This window comes from Rhinolophus sinicus, linkage group LG02 (assembly GCF_036562045.2).
Source record: "Rhinolophus sinicus isolate RSC01 linkage group LG02, ASM3656204v1, whole genome shotgun sequence".
NCBI lineage: Eukaryota > Metazoa > Chordata > Mammalia > Chiroptera > Rhinolophidae > Rhinolophus > Rhinolophus sinicus.
The window spans coordinates 3472087-3488933 of NC_133752.1; the positions used below are offsets into that span (position 1 = coordinate 3472087).

The 16847-nt window shown below is 50.5% G+C and overlaps 1 protein-coding gene across 5 annotated transcripts in view; it reads right to left on the reverse strand.

Moving 5' to 3' along the window:
• Positions 1-16847, reverse strand: part of TBC1D14 (TBC1 domain family member 14) — a 94848-nt gene that overhangs the window by 53151 nt on the left and 24850 nt on the right. Inside the window, exon 1 of one of the 5 annotated variants that reach the window (XM_019748199.2) lies at positions 7979-8153. The exons of the other annotated variants lie outside the window; for them this stretch is intronic. Coding sequence (XP_019603758.2) covers positions 7979-8013 — 35 coding nt within the window. The 5' untranslated portion in view covers positions 8014-8153. Of the gene's footprint in view, positions 1-7978; positions 8154-16847 lie in introns of those variants that run through there. 5 annotated transcript variants of the gene reach the window in all.

Sequence of the window (16847 nt, forward strand, 5' to 3'; positions counted from 1 at the left end):
GGAGGAAGGCAAGCCTTAGCATGCCACCTACTAAGCACAGAAAGACTGATGGACGTAGGAAAAGATCAACGGATGCTAAACCGAGTAGTAAAAGTTGGATGAGGAACAGGATTTTCACAGAGTTTGAAAGAATCTCACAAATTACTTGTTAATTACAAAGGCAAAAGTAGTTCTGTTTACAGTGGGGAAGCCTTAGCCACGTGATGGAAGCTGGCACCCCCAGTGTCAGGAGAGAAAGCACACGCCACTATGTTGTTGACAGCTACCCAAAAATGCGTTCCTTAAATGCAGCCACGAGGGGAAGCAGAGACACCCAAAGCGAGTCCCCGAAATAAAGGTCAAGACTCTAAAAATGTCAGGGTCATGAGAGACAAAGGAAGGCTGGAGAACTGCCCTAGGTTACAAGGAGACTAAAAGACATCTGACAAGTAAATGCAATGGGTGACCCTGCACCATGGGGGGAAGCTATAAAGCTCGTTATTGGGACAGCTGACAAAATCTGAATACAGAGCGTGGATTAGAAACAGAACGAGATGAATGTTCAATTTCCGATCTTGATAACTATACTATGGTTATGTAAGAGAACACCCTTGTTCTTAGGAAACACACTGACATATTTAGGGGGAGAGGGGCATGACATCTCCAGTTGATTCTTCTAATGCTTCAAAAAAATACTTTACTCGTACAGTATACAGACCACACTCACGAATGGACAAACAAATGCAGTAAGATGGAAACAGCTGGTGAGTCTGGCTGAAGGATATATGGGACTTCCTTGTACTTTTCTTGTAAGTTCTCAATAAATTTGAAATTATATCAAAAATAAAGTTATAAAAACTTTCAAAACAGGAAATAAATGATTTCACTGTATTCTTCCTTCTTTTTCTGTTATGGTGATAATGGAATTCATTTCAGAATAATTCCAGAGCCCAAGGCAGTTCCTATTTACAGTTGGAAGCAATGAGCTTGGAGCTGTCTCCAGACCCACCCTACTTAACGCCTAAGATTTAGCCACTGAAACGCACCTGGGAAGGGGAGGGGCCGGAGTGAGAGGTGCAGCTGCTGAGGCCCGACCTTCCTCTGGAGGGAGGAGGAGTCGCTGAGGGTCTGGGGTGGCGGGGGTTAGACTGGAGGAGAGACCCGCACAGTAGCAACTGGGTGCAGGGAGACAGGAAAGCAAGTCTGGGTGCCTGACGCCCAGACTTGTGACGTGGGAGGCCGAGTGGAAACGGGGGCGCTATTCACGGAGACTGGGCCAGCAGGAGGAGAACCAAGAGGGCTGGAAACCTTGGTTCCTCCTCCACTGCTACTGCTACAGGAGGCTGGACAATTGCAGTGCAGACCAAACGTAGCAGAAATCAAAGTTTCCTACTTACTTGTAGCATAAGAGCTTAAGCTACACGATAGGCCATGACTTTGGAAAACTTCATAAGCAGTATTCCGGGATATTCCATTTTTGTGGACAAGAGGCTAAAATCACAGTCATCAGGAGCCCTCAGTGGAAAGGAACCCCTCCCCAGCTTCAGCCATTTGTGTCATCGGGGCTCTTGGTTCCAGCAGTGGGAGCAGGGAGACAGTCAGAAAAGATTCCAGCCCAGTCTCCCCTTTCAGGTCGTGGCTCGTGGGAAGCCTGGCACGGAGCTGGCTGCTGGGCCCAGGTGGCCAGCTGGAGCCCAGGCCCTGCTTCTGCCCATCACCGACCAAACCCACTGTGGGCCCCGGGGCAGGGCGAGCCCATCAGCTCCGACTTCGCCCCTTTACAGCCGGTGCTGTCTTCCTCCCCAGGATCTCCAAGGAGCCCTCAGGGGGTCACCCGATGACCCCCCCACACACGGTGCAGCTCTCAGTCCAGGTGAGCCCAGACGGAAGACAGCCATGATCCCTCCTGCTGTCTTGGTGAGTTGGCCCAACCTTGGGCCCGCAGACACCTTAAGCCTCCTCCTACCGCTGGGGAAGGCACTAGACACCGCCACCCTCTCTGCCACTTCACCAGGGAGAAGCACACAGGGCCTGCTTGATTCAAGCTTCCTGTTTTACTGTTTCAAATCCACCTGTTCCACCACTGGCTACAGAAGTCGTCACACTTGACGTGTGTTCTGCAGAAACTCTGGGCTTCCCCTGCTCTGCAGAGCCTTCCCTGGCCGGCCAGTCTCCAAGCCTGGGCTCCCACCACCGCTGTTTCCACTGTGCTCCCCATGTTACCTTGCGCTTGTTGGATGTACCCTGTCCTCTCCCCTCATCACACCTACCTTTCCCCTGGGGTGGAGGTGCCCAGAATTCTACCCAGCATGCAGTGGGAGCATAACACGGAGCAGCCACCATATATTTGCAGGGGAGGCAAGTGTAAAGCACTAAGGAGGCAGGAGGGGGCCGCCCCCACTCACACTGAGGCCAGGGGAGCGCTGACACACATGCACGCACACCCCACCGGGGCGTGGGCACAGCTTTACTCCTGACTAGCCCCTTCGTCCACGATGCCCACTCAAATCCACCCTCCTACCGCCAACAGGAGGGGATGTGAGTGACAGCTGAAGGGGAAGCACCTGAGGACTCTTCCAAAGGTCAGGTGACAGCCATCTCTCCTAAGAGGCAACCTGTGCTGTTCAAAGCCTCCTCACGGAAGGCGCCTTGCCCCAGGAGCCCCCCCACCCCACACACACAGGAGACCAGGGTGGATGTGCTCTCACAACCCACCGGGCCTCCTTCACTCCGTGTTTCCTCTGCGGGCCCTGACTACAATGCACAACACTAACATGGCAGCCAAGGTGCTCAGAAAGCCGCAGGCTCTCCGCAGCTCACCTCCACACCTCTGCGCTCGGGCCACGAGGGCCCGGCCCTCCTGACAGGTGGCACGTGCGTTCAGCCCACCCTTTGCTCGGCCGCCTCTCAGGACAGGTCCACATCCCTCGAGCCCTGGGCCTGCAGAGGGCCAACTGCGTCTGCCTGACGTGGCCACGTCTCCACACAGCGGTGAAGGCCACGTCCGGAAAGCAGAGCTGGACCACTCCAGTCATGTCCCCAGACCCCTTCACCGGCTTCCACCTGTTCGCGTGCCATCACACATGCTGTTCCCTCTGCCCTCAAAATGCTCCCGAAAGAGAGGACACGCTTGCCTGCCTCACACGGACCTTACAGGCCTGGGCCAGCGCCTGGCACACACACTTGGCCCCCTGTCACCGTCCAGGTGGCTTCTCCACTAGGGAACTGGGAACGCTGGCCAGCAGGGAGTGACTGTCCCAAGCTCAGCCCCTCCCAGTGGGCACTCTGCACAAAGCGGCAGCGGAGAGGCGAGGGTTACAAGAAGGTGGGCTGAAGGAAGGCGGCCCGTGGCTGCTGGCCGCCCCCCCAGGACTCCGTTGCTAATGACCATCCAGATCCATCTGACAGTAATGCTGCAGAGGCCTGGCAAATTCACTTTGGGTTGTCAGAGGTTAAGCCACACCCAACTGTAAGGGAAAAGCCCAACCCTAACAGCCTGAGGGAGGCAAGAGAACCTTGGGCAGGAAAAGGGCACTGGGGCTTCACCTTATCCAAGGGCTTGCAATCGTTCTTCTCACCTCAATAGGTAACAACTCAGAGGAACAGATACAGGACATCAATGTCTGTAACAAATCTGACAAACCAGTGACTGAAACTGACCTCACGGGTGACAGGATCATAAACCCCTAAATGGCAGGTCGTGGCGGGTCGTCAAACCCCAGCCTCGAACGTCTCCAGTGAAAGGCTTATCTTGGCCGTGAGCTGCCCTGTCTGTTGTTTCTGCGCATCTGGGTCTCCCACCTTTGAAATAACCCATAACCACCCTGAGCAGAGCACACGATCTGTTAACTTTCCTATAATCCAATCCCCAACTTGCTTTCCCACCTCCAGGTCACCTTCCTCCTTCCTCCCTAAAAAAGAAGCTGCAAAACTTATTCTCCGGAGCATTTGAGATCTTGCTCCCCTATCACATGGTCAGTTTGGGCTCAAATAAACTCATAAAAATTCTCTACAGGTTTGGACATTTCTTACGCCAACACCAAGGACAATGTTAAATAATGGCATGTTAGCTTCTCCTGGCAGCGCTCCTGTGAAGCCAGAAGCTCACGGGTACATCGTGGCATGCCCTGTCACAAGTAACCAGTGTCCTCAGAATTAGGAGCAGGAGCAGTCACGGACACCTTTCACTGGGACAAAACGGACTATTAGAATCCGGGTCCCCACCAAGCACAGGTGAGTATGAGTTTGCCCAGATTCGGGCCCACACTTTCCTTCCCTCAGCCTCCTCCACGCTCTCAGTCACCAGCATCTTTCCTTTCACTGTGCTGTGTGCATCCCAACAATGAATCCTAAGAGGACTGCTGAGCAGGACGCTGTGCAGAGAGCCACACCTGTGGAGGTACTACCTGTGAAGGCGTCACCTGTGAAGGCATCACCTGAGAAGACACCACCTGTGAAGGTGTCACCTGTGAAGGCATCACCTGAGAAGGTGTCACCTGTGAAAGTACCACCGGCAAAGATACCACCTGTGAAGGCATCACCTGTGAAGGTACCAGCTGTGAAGGCGTCACCTGTGAAGGCGTCACTTATGAAGATACCACCTGTGAAGGCAGCGGACCCTCAGCCTGGGTGCTTCCCACTCACTCACTAGCTCTGCTGAGCGAGCAGCTGCCCATCATGTGGGAGGCAGTTTGCAACTAGTGACAGCGCCCCAAGAACAATAGCTTAGACCTAGTTCGGTGAGCTCCCGGTCAGTCCTGAGGCCTCAACCCCGGCCGTTGCAGGCCTCTCCCCCCCCCCCCCCCCCCCCGCCCAGAGCTGCTGACCACATGGAGTGCGTTCCCCAGGACCTGGCACGTCTCTGCAGACCCTGCCAACACAAATGGAGATGGGAGGGCTGCCACCCTGCAGAGGGGCACAGCCAGCACTGTGCTTCAAGCAGGGCCAACAGGGCCTGTTTCACTCCCAAACTTTCCCTGCGAGACAGCACAGCTGCGAGGATGAGGAGGAACAGAAAAGAACTGGGAAAAGGCAAAGCTGACCACGAGGCCACAGCTGCCCTGCTGCCCTCGTTCTGGCAAACAGAACCACAGCCTGCCTGGTGACAGGCCCCCAAACCTAAACCCCAGCGTCCCTAGCACGGGCAGCGTGGGTACTTGTCTGTTCCCAGAAAACCTCAAGTTGGGAGGTGACCTGGCATCACCTGTTTCTGGCTGACAAGTAAAGCACAGGCCGCCACAGAGGGCCCGCCGGCCGTTCCACTTCTGGCTCTGCATCTCCCAGTGGGGAACAACTGGGCCTTCTGTTCCTCATCTGTAAACGGGGTGATGCGAACTTCTTCCCGGGGCCATTGTGAGAAGAAGAAGTGAGATAATACTCTAGTCAACAGGGTAGAGGGGTGTGCAGGGGCCACAGCGGATAGCCTGTTTTCTGTCTACAGTGTTTTTCAGTTTGAAATATTTATCAACGCTTTTAATTACTGAGAAATCACAGAAAACCCTGGCTTTCGGGCTCCCCCTGGCAACCCTGGCCTCTGTTCCTGCACGGCCATAAGCCAGAGCTGAGCAATGGCCCTGGTTGGGCCCCCAGAGCCCCACATTTCATTACCCCTGTGACCTCAGCATTCCCCACACCCGTCTGCAGGGGCAGAGACCGGTTTTGGAGGGCCTTGAAGCTTATCACTTGGGGAATCCCCTTTAGGGAAAAAATTGTTTACCTATGAATACAAGATTAGGTACAAGTGAGGGCTCCTGAAGGTCAGGTGTCATTAATGTCATAAGTCTGTCTCGTCGGCTTTTGAAACCTGGGACAAGGGAAGCAGCTGCTGCCACATGCTTACAGGTGCTGAAACGCCAGTAAGGACTTCTACCCTGTCTCCCTGAAAATAAGACCTGGCCAGATAAGCAGCTCTAACGCATCTTTTGGAGCAAAAATTAATATAAGATCCGGTCTTATTTTACTATAACACTGGGTATAACATAACATAACATAACATAACATAACATAACATAACACAACATAATATACCACCAGGTCTTATATTAATTTTTGCTCCAAAAGACGCATAAGAGCTGATTGTCCGGCTAGGTCTTATTTTCGAGGAAACAGGATATACAAAGTTTTGTGCCTCCGTTTTTTGACAAGAGAGCGTACAGCCAAAGGACCAATCCTCTTTCTTCCTGGGTGTCGTGGGCTAAGGCTGTTGCGTTCACCCCCATACCTCACCAACCTAACGTTCAGATGTCACTGGAATCCAAAGGAGGTGACTCCGGGAATGACTTAAAAAGCTTGCGAAGTGCTGGACCTGGGTCCCTGTGCTCGTGCATCTCAAAGCACCAGCTGTGTGCTGGGAGCAGGCACCCAAATACATCCCAGGTATTCGCAACTTGGGACTTGTCTCTGTCACCAGAGTGTCAAGTCCATGAGGATGAAGACAGCAGGTCCCTCCAACAACAATGCCGCTCATTATAACCTGATGGGAAGCCACAGGAACCTAACTCGTTTTGCCAACCAGCCTGTGGTAACACTGGTTTGGTGACACACCATCTCACTTCAAATTGCAGAACCTGTTAACACGTTGAGGGCTCTTCTGTTTATTGTGGTGCCTCTTGTGTCTGGAACAGTTCCTGGCATTTAGGAAAACATTCAAATCTATTTAATGCATGCTTTCTCGGGGGATTTTCATAAATATTACGCAAACTATTCCTGCCCATTTAATACCAGAAGAAGCCAGGACGCGGAGAGGTTGTGGAATCCTGCCCAGAGACACACAGCTAAGCACCACAGAACCAAGGCTGAGACGCGCGTACCTGAGGGTGTCCCAAAAAGCAGAGGACAGCGGCCATGGGAGGACGCAATCGCCTGAGCTGGCGGAGCAGGTTCCGCAAGCCACGGACTCTCAGCAGGGGTTTCTCAAAACTTGTCCGGCAGCCTCCAAAGCCCTCCTCCCTCAACATACTCAGTGGAGCTCCTGCTTATAGTCAGCAATTCCCTGGGTCGCTGGCTTTTCCCTCCTTTGTCTCACTAACAGACTCTTAACAAGCTCTGACCCCAAAGCAATCAGAAACAAGCAGGAGCCCGTAGCCCGCGGGTCCCACGTGAACAGATGGGTATGTTCTCTACCATTTCCTGAAGCATAGTTACCTTTTACAGAGCACCCGTCAGGTGCCTCCTCCTGCACCAGGCACTTCACCTGTATCTGACGGACGCAGAACCCTACAAGGCAGGCACTACAGTCACTATTGTACAGACCAGAGACAGGCTCGGTGAGATCAACAAATGTAGTCCTGAAGGGACACGTCAACCCTGGGACTCATCGGGGTAGAGAAGGCAAAAACCTTGACTGATTCTTCTGAAGCCCATTTCATGGGTATTTTTCTCTAGATCTCCACCCCCCACTCACCAGCACGCTGCACTGCCACGTATATTTACCACGGCCCTCCAACTCTGCTCTGGAGATGCAAGGGGAAAAGGCCAGCCCACTTCAACTGTCACAGACACGCGAAAAACAAAACGGCATTCTGCAAAGCCAATGTCCTGTGTCATAAAATCCTGCCTACCCCACGGGAAAGACGAAGTGAGTAAGAAACACACTGCGGCGTTATTACTACGGTCAATCATTGTGCCCAACGTTCCTGTCCACACCCCATGAAAAACACCCAAGAGCCAGAAATACGTGGAGTCTCTCCTCCTTTAGAAAACGCTACTCAAGTAGCATCTGCTGCTCAAAAGCTAATCCTAAAAACAGAGGTAACAGTCAACTCTGGAGAGTCAGTGAACACACACCGGCCCGAGAGCTCCGGGCACAGCTGTCCATGTGGAGATACAGCATCACACCCATTTAACCAGAGAAATAAATACTCAAGGAAACAACTCTGCCCAATGTGTGTGGGGGAGGGGGCGCGCGAAATCATATTAAAACCTCCATACACGGTAAAAACCTTGCTGCAGTTACGTCTCCAATCACAAAAGCAAGAAAGTCCAAACTGTGACCACAGACCTGTCCATGAGCAGGAACGTGGAGGAGAAGGACATGGCGTCTAGTGTGACCACACAGCTCTGCAAGGCCAGCCGCAGAAGCACTGACTCTCCTCTCGCCACATTCCGGCCAAGCCGGAGCCACCGTCCCAGGGAAGCACCACGGACGCCCTTCCGAGTTTTGCTCCCCACGGTCTGGAAGGCTGAGGCTTGCAGGAAGGAGTGGACCAGCTGGAAAGGCAGGGGCGGAGCGGGGCGGGCAGGGCTCTGACTCCTAACTAGTCACAGGGAGGAGGGAGGGCGGGCAGTCCGGGAAGCCGTGTGTGTCACAGGTTCCAGGGGCTCTGCACAGCTCCGGGCCACATCTGGGCACCCTGCAGAGACCCAGAGCCACACACCATGCCAGGAGAGGCCAACGAGCCACAAAAAGCCACAGACACTTCTGTCCGGGAAGGAAGGTGAAGTGACATTTGGAACAAGCTAGCACGTCTTCTGTGTGCCAGACCCGTGCTTTGGGAGGAAGAGCTCAGGTATTTAGGTGAGTCACAGCCTGGTCGCCTCACTGCGGGGCCAAATACCTGCATCGGAAACACCACCAGGGGATTCTCCCCATCCCTGACTTCAAGTGCCATTAAAAGCTTTTCAAAGACAACTTCAAGGTCAGGAAAACCAGTCTATTCTAAACCCACAAGAAGTTACTCCAGGCTGGCCACCCATCCTGGGGCAGGCCTCATGTACTTGATCACGTGTCAACAATGAGCCACTGGTGAAACAGCGCTCCCTTCACACGCCCTACAGGGTCCTCTAATAACCAGCTCCACAGTCTCTTTAAAAGAAGAAAACCACCTGTCCGTGTGTTTGTCTATTTCCAAGTGCACAAAAAGTCGGACTAGAGACAGTCAGTAGTAGGTGGCCATCTCCCGCAAGAGAAGGTGGCGAGGGGCAAAGAGGGGAGTTTTACTTTATAAATTTCTGTATTGCTCAAAAAATAATCCAATGAGCATGTATTACTTTTGCAATGAAAACAAATAGAGACAATCAGATGTGGGAGGCAACATGGCACCGGAGTGTTAGGGCGGAGTGGGGGTGGGGCAACTAACGCCAGGGATCCCAAAGGGGGGTTTCTGGACTAGAGGAAACGTCACCTGGGATCTGGTGGGAAACCCAAATCCTTGAGCCTCACCCAAACCTCCTGAATCAGAAACCGGGATGGAGCCCAGCAATCTGGCTTCATGAGCCCTCCCGGTAGCTCTGATTGATGCTTGCTCCAGTTAGAGAAGCACTGTTCTGACTACACACTTAAAATTCCTGCTACCCTACTTCAAACTTCCGGTCAAAGCCCGCCCTCCGCAAGGAGTCAAATCCATGTTTCTGGATCCTGCACATCAGCAGCTCAGGGTGAGGCCAGAGCAATCAATCATTCACAGAGCAGCCAGTCAGGCAAAGCCCCGCCCCCTGCTTCGGCCCCATCCCGCCTCTTTCTCAGGAAACCTGTGTTCTCCCTGCAGCTTCCTGTTCCCAAATCTCTTCAAATTCCTCAACCTGCAATATTCATGTTTTATGATTATATATCAGCAAAAAAATTTCCAAAAGTATCTGTAATTTAAAAACTCATGAAGAAAACTCAGGTCCAGATGGCCTCACTGGTGAATTCTTCCAGACATTTAAGAAACACTTTCAGAGAACAAAACTTTTATTCTTTCCCCTCCCCGACTCTGGAGGGAATTTATTAGGTCATTCAATAAATACATTTATAGGCTTTATTCGTCAAGAAAAAACGTAGCCAACCAGGACTTTTTTATACCCTTTTGAGGTTCATTTGGCATGAAGTACAGGAAGAGAGAGAGAGAGACAGAGACAGAGACAGAGAGAGAGAGAGAGAGAGAGAGAGAGAGAGAGAGAGAATCCATTTGTTAAATTCCCTGTGAAGGCTTATTATTATTTTTAATTCATATACAATAAAACTGACCTTTTTTGGTCAGTACTATAAGTTTTAACACATTGGTAGGTTCATTTAACCACCAGAGAAAAATCTTACTGAGAAAACACAAAGTGGACCAACCCATTTTATAAGGCCAGCATAATCCTGATAGCAAAACCTGACAGGCAGTATAAGAAAGGAAAATTACAGGCCATACTCTTACGAATCATAAACAAAGCATTAGCAATCAACTCCAATGATGAAATATAAAGGACGATGCATCACAAGCAAATTGGGATTATACTAAGAATGCAAAGTGAGCTCACTTAATGTGAGGAAAATACAATGCTATTCACCACATAAAAACAAGTTAAGGAGAAAACCCACATAACCACCAAGAAATGCAGAAAACAAGCATTTGATGTTGTTTTCATCACATTCACGATCTTTTTTAAAATCATAAAACTAGGAATAAAAGGAAACTTCCTTAACCTGATAAAAGTTTTTTAATAAAAAGTAAGGTATCTGATAAACAGACATCCCACAGGAGACATCACACTTAGCGGGGAAACGGGGGGCGCTTTTTCCCAGACGGAGGCCAGGACGCAGACACGGATTTCCACCGGCAGCGCCACTTCAGTTCAGCACAGCACGGGAGTTCCTCATCGTGCAACAGGCAAGAAAACTAAGTGAAAAGTGTAAGAATTGGAAACAAAACTCACCCACAGACAGCAGGATTTTCTACAGAGAAAATCCAAAAGAATCCACAAATAAACTATTAGAGAAACTGAATTTAGCAAGTGCATAGGATTCAAGATCTACACACAAAAATTAACTGCATTTCCAACAAGCATTTCTAACATGGCATTTGTAAAACCATCCAAAAATAACAAATATCTTGGAATAAATTCAATAATAGAATCATGACACTTTTACATAAAAACTATGAAACACTGTGGACAAATTAAAGAAAACCTACATAAATAGAAGAACATACCATATTCAGGGATCAGAAGTCTTCATAGAGTAAAAAATGATCAACAGATTCAATGTAATCCCAAACAAAACCACAGATTTTTTGTAGTAATTGCCAATCTGATTTTCAAATTTATATGGAAATGAAAAAGGACCTATAATAGCCAAAATAATCTTAAAGAACAAAGTAGGAGGCCTTACTCTGTCAGATATCAAGACCTATTTTAAAAGAATATTAGTGATATTAGTAAAAGGACAAATAGATGATAGGAAATACATGGTCACCTGATTTATTTCAAAGGTTCAGTAAATGAACCACCACCTCACACCATATAGAAAATTAATTCCGATGGATCATGGACGAGTTGGTAATGGCAAAATAAAGGTTCTAGAAGATAACAGAATTTCTTAAATAGGACAGAAAAGGCACTAACCATAAAAAGAAAAGATTCTGTAAACTAGAATTCATTACAATTAAGAATTTCTGTTCATGAAGAAAACAAAACAAAACAAAAACATTTCGGAAAGGAAAAGGAAAGCCATAGCGCAGAGAAGGTGTTTGCAACACACAGATCTCACATAGGACTCTCACCCTGAAAATATCAAGTATGCCTACAAATCTGAGACACAGCCCCACATAGGCACCTCACAAAAGATTTCAAGGGGCCAACAAAACGTGAAAAGGTACATCTCACCATTAGTCATCACAGAAGTGCAAAGAAAAGCCAAACATCCCTGCCCTATCCCCAGAATGGCAGCAAGAAAAACCACGACAAAAAACTGACAATGCCACAGCGTGAAGAGGATGGAGAGGCCCAGAAGCACGAACGGACCCAGGCACCTTGTTAAAACATTTAGCAGTGTCAGCAAGTCCACACCCCTGGTCATATGTGCACCGCACGACACGCGCGAGAATGTTACAACAGTCACGCTCCCGAAGTGCCACAAACGGGACGAATCAAATGTCCACCCAGCGGAACAGACAGAGTGACGTTTGCGCGACTGAAAACTACACAGAAGGAAAGAAAATGAAGACGGCCACCATACAGTCGCAACCGGGGTCCACTCAACGGTGAGCCAAGTAAGTCAGACACCAAGGTATATGCTGCGTGACTCCCTTTCTCCAAAGTTCACAAAAAGGCAAAACTAATCTCTGGGGCCAGAAGTCAGAAGAGCAGTTGCCCTTGCTTGGGGCGCGAGACTTGAGGGGTGCTGGTACGGCTCCCGACACGGCCCAGGGACATGTGTGTGCACGTCATTACACAGGACACTGCAGGAAACGCTAGCTCAGCCCAGACCACCCCCTCGGGAGCCTTTCCTGCTGGCGGGGGGGGGGACCCCCCCACCTCGGCCCTCCTCTATGCTCCCAGGGAGCTGGGGACTTGTGTTTTAGTTCTGAATCACCTCCCACTACATTTCAGGGAAGCGGAGGGGGGCATCGTACTTGGCCTTTGTATCCCCGAGGCCTGGCATGAAGCCACTGGGCAGTGCTACATTAACAGGTAATTCATTAACTAACCCTGACACGCACTCCAGCCCGTATGCCTCTACTGATAAGTCAGAGTCCAAAACAAGACCCCATGCTGTGTGTCCCAAGCTCCTTGAAGTGTCCTTCACACACTCGCCAACGTTTAAGTACAAGAAGGAAACACTGAACGGGGATGCAGTCTCTAACATCAGCTTGGGTTTTTACAAGGAGAGAGAACGCAGGGCGAAAATGGCGCCGGCACTGAATACAGACGGTGCTGAAGAAAAGAAGATGGATTTTTTCTTCATCTCCAAGTGAAGCCCACGGAGAAGAGCTGCGAGGTAAAAATCATGTGGAAGCATCCCAGATCAGGAGGGGCCTGGGCTCACGAAGAGTTGGGAAGGGATGAAATGACTTGTTTCAACTTCAGGAACCTTAAGGAATGAGCTGAGCTCTAAGGTGGAAAGTCTGTCTATTTGTGGGATTCTGCGTCGGCAGATCTGGGCTCCCACCCCAGCTGCAGAACCAGCTGCCCGACTCCGGGTAAGAAACGCACCTTTCGGCTTTCTCAGCTGCACAAGGTACCACACGCCTGAGCCGACTACTGACTGATACGTGTGCTCACAAGTGACACTAGGGCACTTTATTCATCTCATTTACACCTAAGCCTATTCACACGTCATTTCTTTCACTCAGCACATGCGTACTGAGCACTGACTATGTCCCAGGCCAAGTACAGGGAACACAACCGTTGACGCCCAGAGACTCAGGTCCCCAGTCCTCAGGGGGCCTACCTACGATTTTCCTCGCCTTTAGGTCACACAGTAAACAGAAGGGCGTGGATTTAGACTTCAGTTCATCCTTTCCACTGGTGGTTCTCAATTCTGGCTGCAAGCTACAATCACCCAGGGAGCTTTTTAAAAAACCCAAATGCCCAAGTCTCACCCCAGTAAAAAGTGATCTGTGACGGCGAGGCCTGGTTATCAGTTTTTCTTTCGGTTTTCTGGACAATTGTTCAGTGGAGCTAGGCTGGGAACTTTGCTCCCTCACTAATAAAGATTTCCCTCTCTGTGCTCTCTGGTTTCTTGAACCGATGCTTTACTCTATATGAAGATTAACTCCTTCCAGCAGTTGCCATGAACAGTGAATGATAATCTTTCAGGTTTTGCTTTAAACGATCCCAACAACTCCACTCCCCACCGCAAAACAAAACTGTGAACACCTGCCTTACAGTGTAAACGTTTCTAGTGTCTTCCAACCTCCTCTGCTGCCATTGATCCGGGGGCGCAGATTCCTTGGCCAGCGGGAGGCCAGAGCTCGCTCACCCAGGGTGCCCCGTCCCTCCACTGCAGCAAGCCTTGGCCATGCCCCCATCCAGCACACCCGTCTTCTCTCACAGCCCAGGGGCGCAAAGAGGATCTGCCCCTGGGGTTCAAACAAGTCGCTCTCACACGCGGCTCCAGGAGCAGGAGCCACCCTGCACAAGTGGACAGGAGGCCCAAGTTCCAGGGCCAGTCAAGAACATGAGCTGGGCAATATTGGGGATCAGGGATGACTGAGACCAGGCTCTGCCCTTGAGGGGCTCACAGTAAGAAGAACAAGACACAGAAAATGAAACTAGACTAAACGAGACTAAAGGCTGCAGGAGAGCGGAACAGAGCAGCGTGCCTGGAGGGGGCTGCCTCTGCCCTGGGATTCTGGGAAGGCTTCACAGAAGAGGTGTCAGCTGTGCTGGGCCATGAAGACGTGCAGTCATGGGGACTAGGGCACACGGGGAGCGGACGAGAAGGGGGGAGGAAGGGAGGTGTGAACCAGCAATGAGGGGTCAGGGCCGGGCCCAGAAGGAGGGGAGAAAACCAGAGGCATTTCTGCACTTTGGAGCCGAAGGCCCTGGAGGACAAAGCGGCCCCCGCTTAACCTGACGCCAGGGCGATGCCGACCTCTAACAGTCCATCAGCCCTCGCTGAGAGTGTCCTCATTCACCAACCAGAGGCTGGGTTTTCACCACCAGTAAACTCGCACAAGGTCAGAGGGCTCCTGGGGGTTCACAGCCGCCGTCTCGGGAGTGGGCAGGTCAGAGCTGACCCGGGGTCGGGACCAGGGCTGGTCAAGAAGCAGGCGGCAGTTCTGGAATTCTGCCCCCGGAAATCACCTGAAATGTGGACCACACACTGACGTGCACACAGGTAACGTTATCATCAAAAAGCAGGAAGAAAAACTACTTCCTTATTGTTTGACAAGTAAATGATTCACAGGATGGAATATCACAAAGACATTAATAAGCATATAAATTTTTAATTTTGGGGAAACGTTTTCTATAAGTAAAAAAGCAGGATTCCACACTGTAGAAATAATATGCATTTTCATATTTTAAATTCATAGACAGTCTGTAAGGAAATAGAGAAAGAAGGAAAATGTAGAAGTAGATGTAAAAGTAGGATAAAAATCGGATGATAAACACAAAAGTTTTCCTGTACATAATTTAAATAAAGAGAACCTTTAAGAAAGCACATAAAAAAGGTTTATCATTTTTAAAAATGTCTCAGAAGAATGTGCCAGCTTTGCACACACCAGAGGTGTGGCTGCCACAGGTGCCATCTGAAACCCACACAGCTGTGGGACCTGATGTGGGAGGGTTGCGGAGGGCCTTCTCCCAACATCTAAAATAAGATTAATAATAACATAATCGAAAAAGAAGATATTTAGATTTTCAAAGTTAAGTGTACCAGATCTCTTTATTACGTTTTTTAGATTTACAGTCTACCCCTCATTCACTTAAGATTATTTATCGAACATCTACTAAGTGTCTGCATTGGCTGGGAAAACAAAGAATGAATAAGACGCAGGCCCTGCCTTCCAAAAGCTCAGTGTCCACAGGGTGGGAAGGGTGTGAGTGTCTCAAAAGCAGCCCAGGACTGTGGCAGGCAAATGAGGGCGCTGGGAGGGGTGGGGTGATCAGAGAGGGCTTCCTCAAGGAGGTGACACTTCAACTACAACAGGAGTTTGCCAGGCACTGGAAGCAGAATGGGCAACGGCGCAGAGATAAGACGGCTGGTTCAGAGAACTCGCAGTAACGAGTTCAGTTTTTATGGCTGCAGCACAGAACGGGAGCTGGACTCCTGAGAGTGGGGCAGGGGCAGGATCCAGAATGCTCCTTACACCGCCAGGCCAAAGAGTTTGGAGTTTACTCTGCTGGGGGGGAGAACTACCATTTAGGCAAGAGAATGCAAAGCATTTGTCATGCAGGGCGGCCGGCAGGGTCTCTGGTCCCGCTCCCCACATAACGCAGGACATGGTGAGGCCAAAAAGGAACACCCACGGAGCCATAGGTAGGGGAGTCACACCACTATATTCTCGCTGGCGGCTGGGTTGGAGACACAGGAAGTAAGAGCCACACTGTTCACAACCCTCACTGCTCCGCTTGCAGGCTCAGCCCCCATCTTCTTGCTAGCCCCCATGTCCTGCTAGCGTAGCCACGGCAGTTATATTAGTGGCCAATGGCTCACTGGTTACAGCTGACGGCCAACTAGCCACAGCTGATGGCCATCCAATCACAGTTGATGGCCATCTACTACCTGAGCCAGCGCCTTTTTTCCACATGAGGCCGAGAGCCTGGAAACTGCTCTCCTGGCTCTGTCCCCACAGTATTCAACTCATTTAATTCTCAGGAAGAAGTTGAGAGGGGAGGGAAGGCAGATCAAAGAAAACGCCCAAAATGGCCAGTGCTCCCAGCTTGTCACCCCACCCATCCGCTCAGGGTCCCAAGCACCAGTCTCACTTCCCAGCCTCCCCTCCAGGTAGGTGTAACCACAGGACTGCGTTCCCACCCATGAACGGCCAGGGGCGGTGATGGGGCCACTGCAGCGTCCTGGCCCACAGGCCCCAGGCTGCCCTTCAGGAGCTTCCCATTCTTGGTCTGATACAGACCTCGAGTCGTGTGGAAAGCAACAGGGCCAGGAGGTGGCAAGAGCTCGGGAGGGCATGAGCTAGAAACAAATGTCCATTGTGTCTGAGCCATTACCCAGTCCAAGTTTGTTACAGCAATTAGCGGCTCACCTAAGGAAATATAATTCATGTGCTCCCCCACAAACTGTGGCTACCACTCGATTTCTGCTTTAAAAATAACCGCTCTGAAAGGAACTTCTAAGAGGAATGAAATCTGCTCATTCCAGGGCAAAGACTTAAAAGTAAGTGCGCAGCCAGGTGCTAGGGTGAGGGTTGATCCAGGAAGTGTCTTTCCTCGTCTCCCTGGCCCCTCCCCCCCTTTCCTTCTTCCTCGTGCTGGGCTCCCTTCCACCTATGCAGGACGTGGACATGGGGGCACTGAGCCCGCACCCTCTCAACCTGGTTCCTTCACTGTATCTCCCCTCCTGGTAGGAAATGTGTTTTGATGCCCAAATCTGAAACCTAAAGGCTATTAGGACTTAAATCCAAACCAACAAACATTTGACTATTTCCTATAACACTGTACACGAGCCTGGATTTGAAAAGCCTCTGGCTAGAAGCAAAGGGGAATGAACAGGCAAA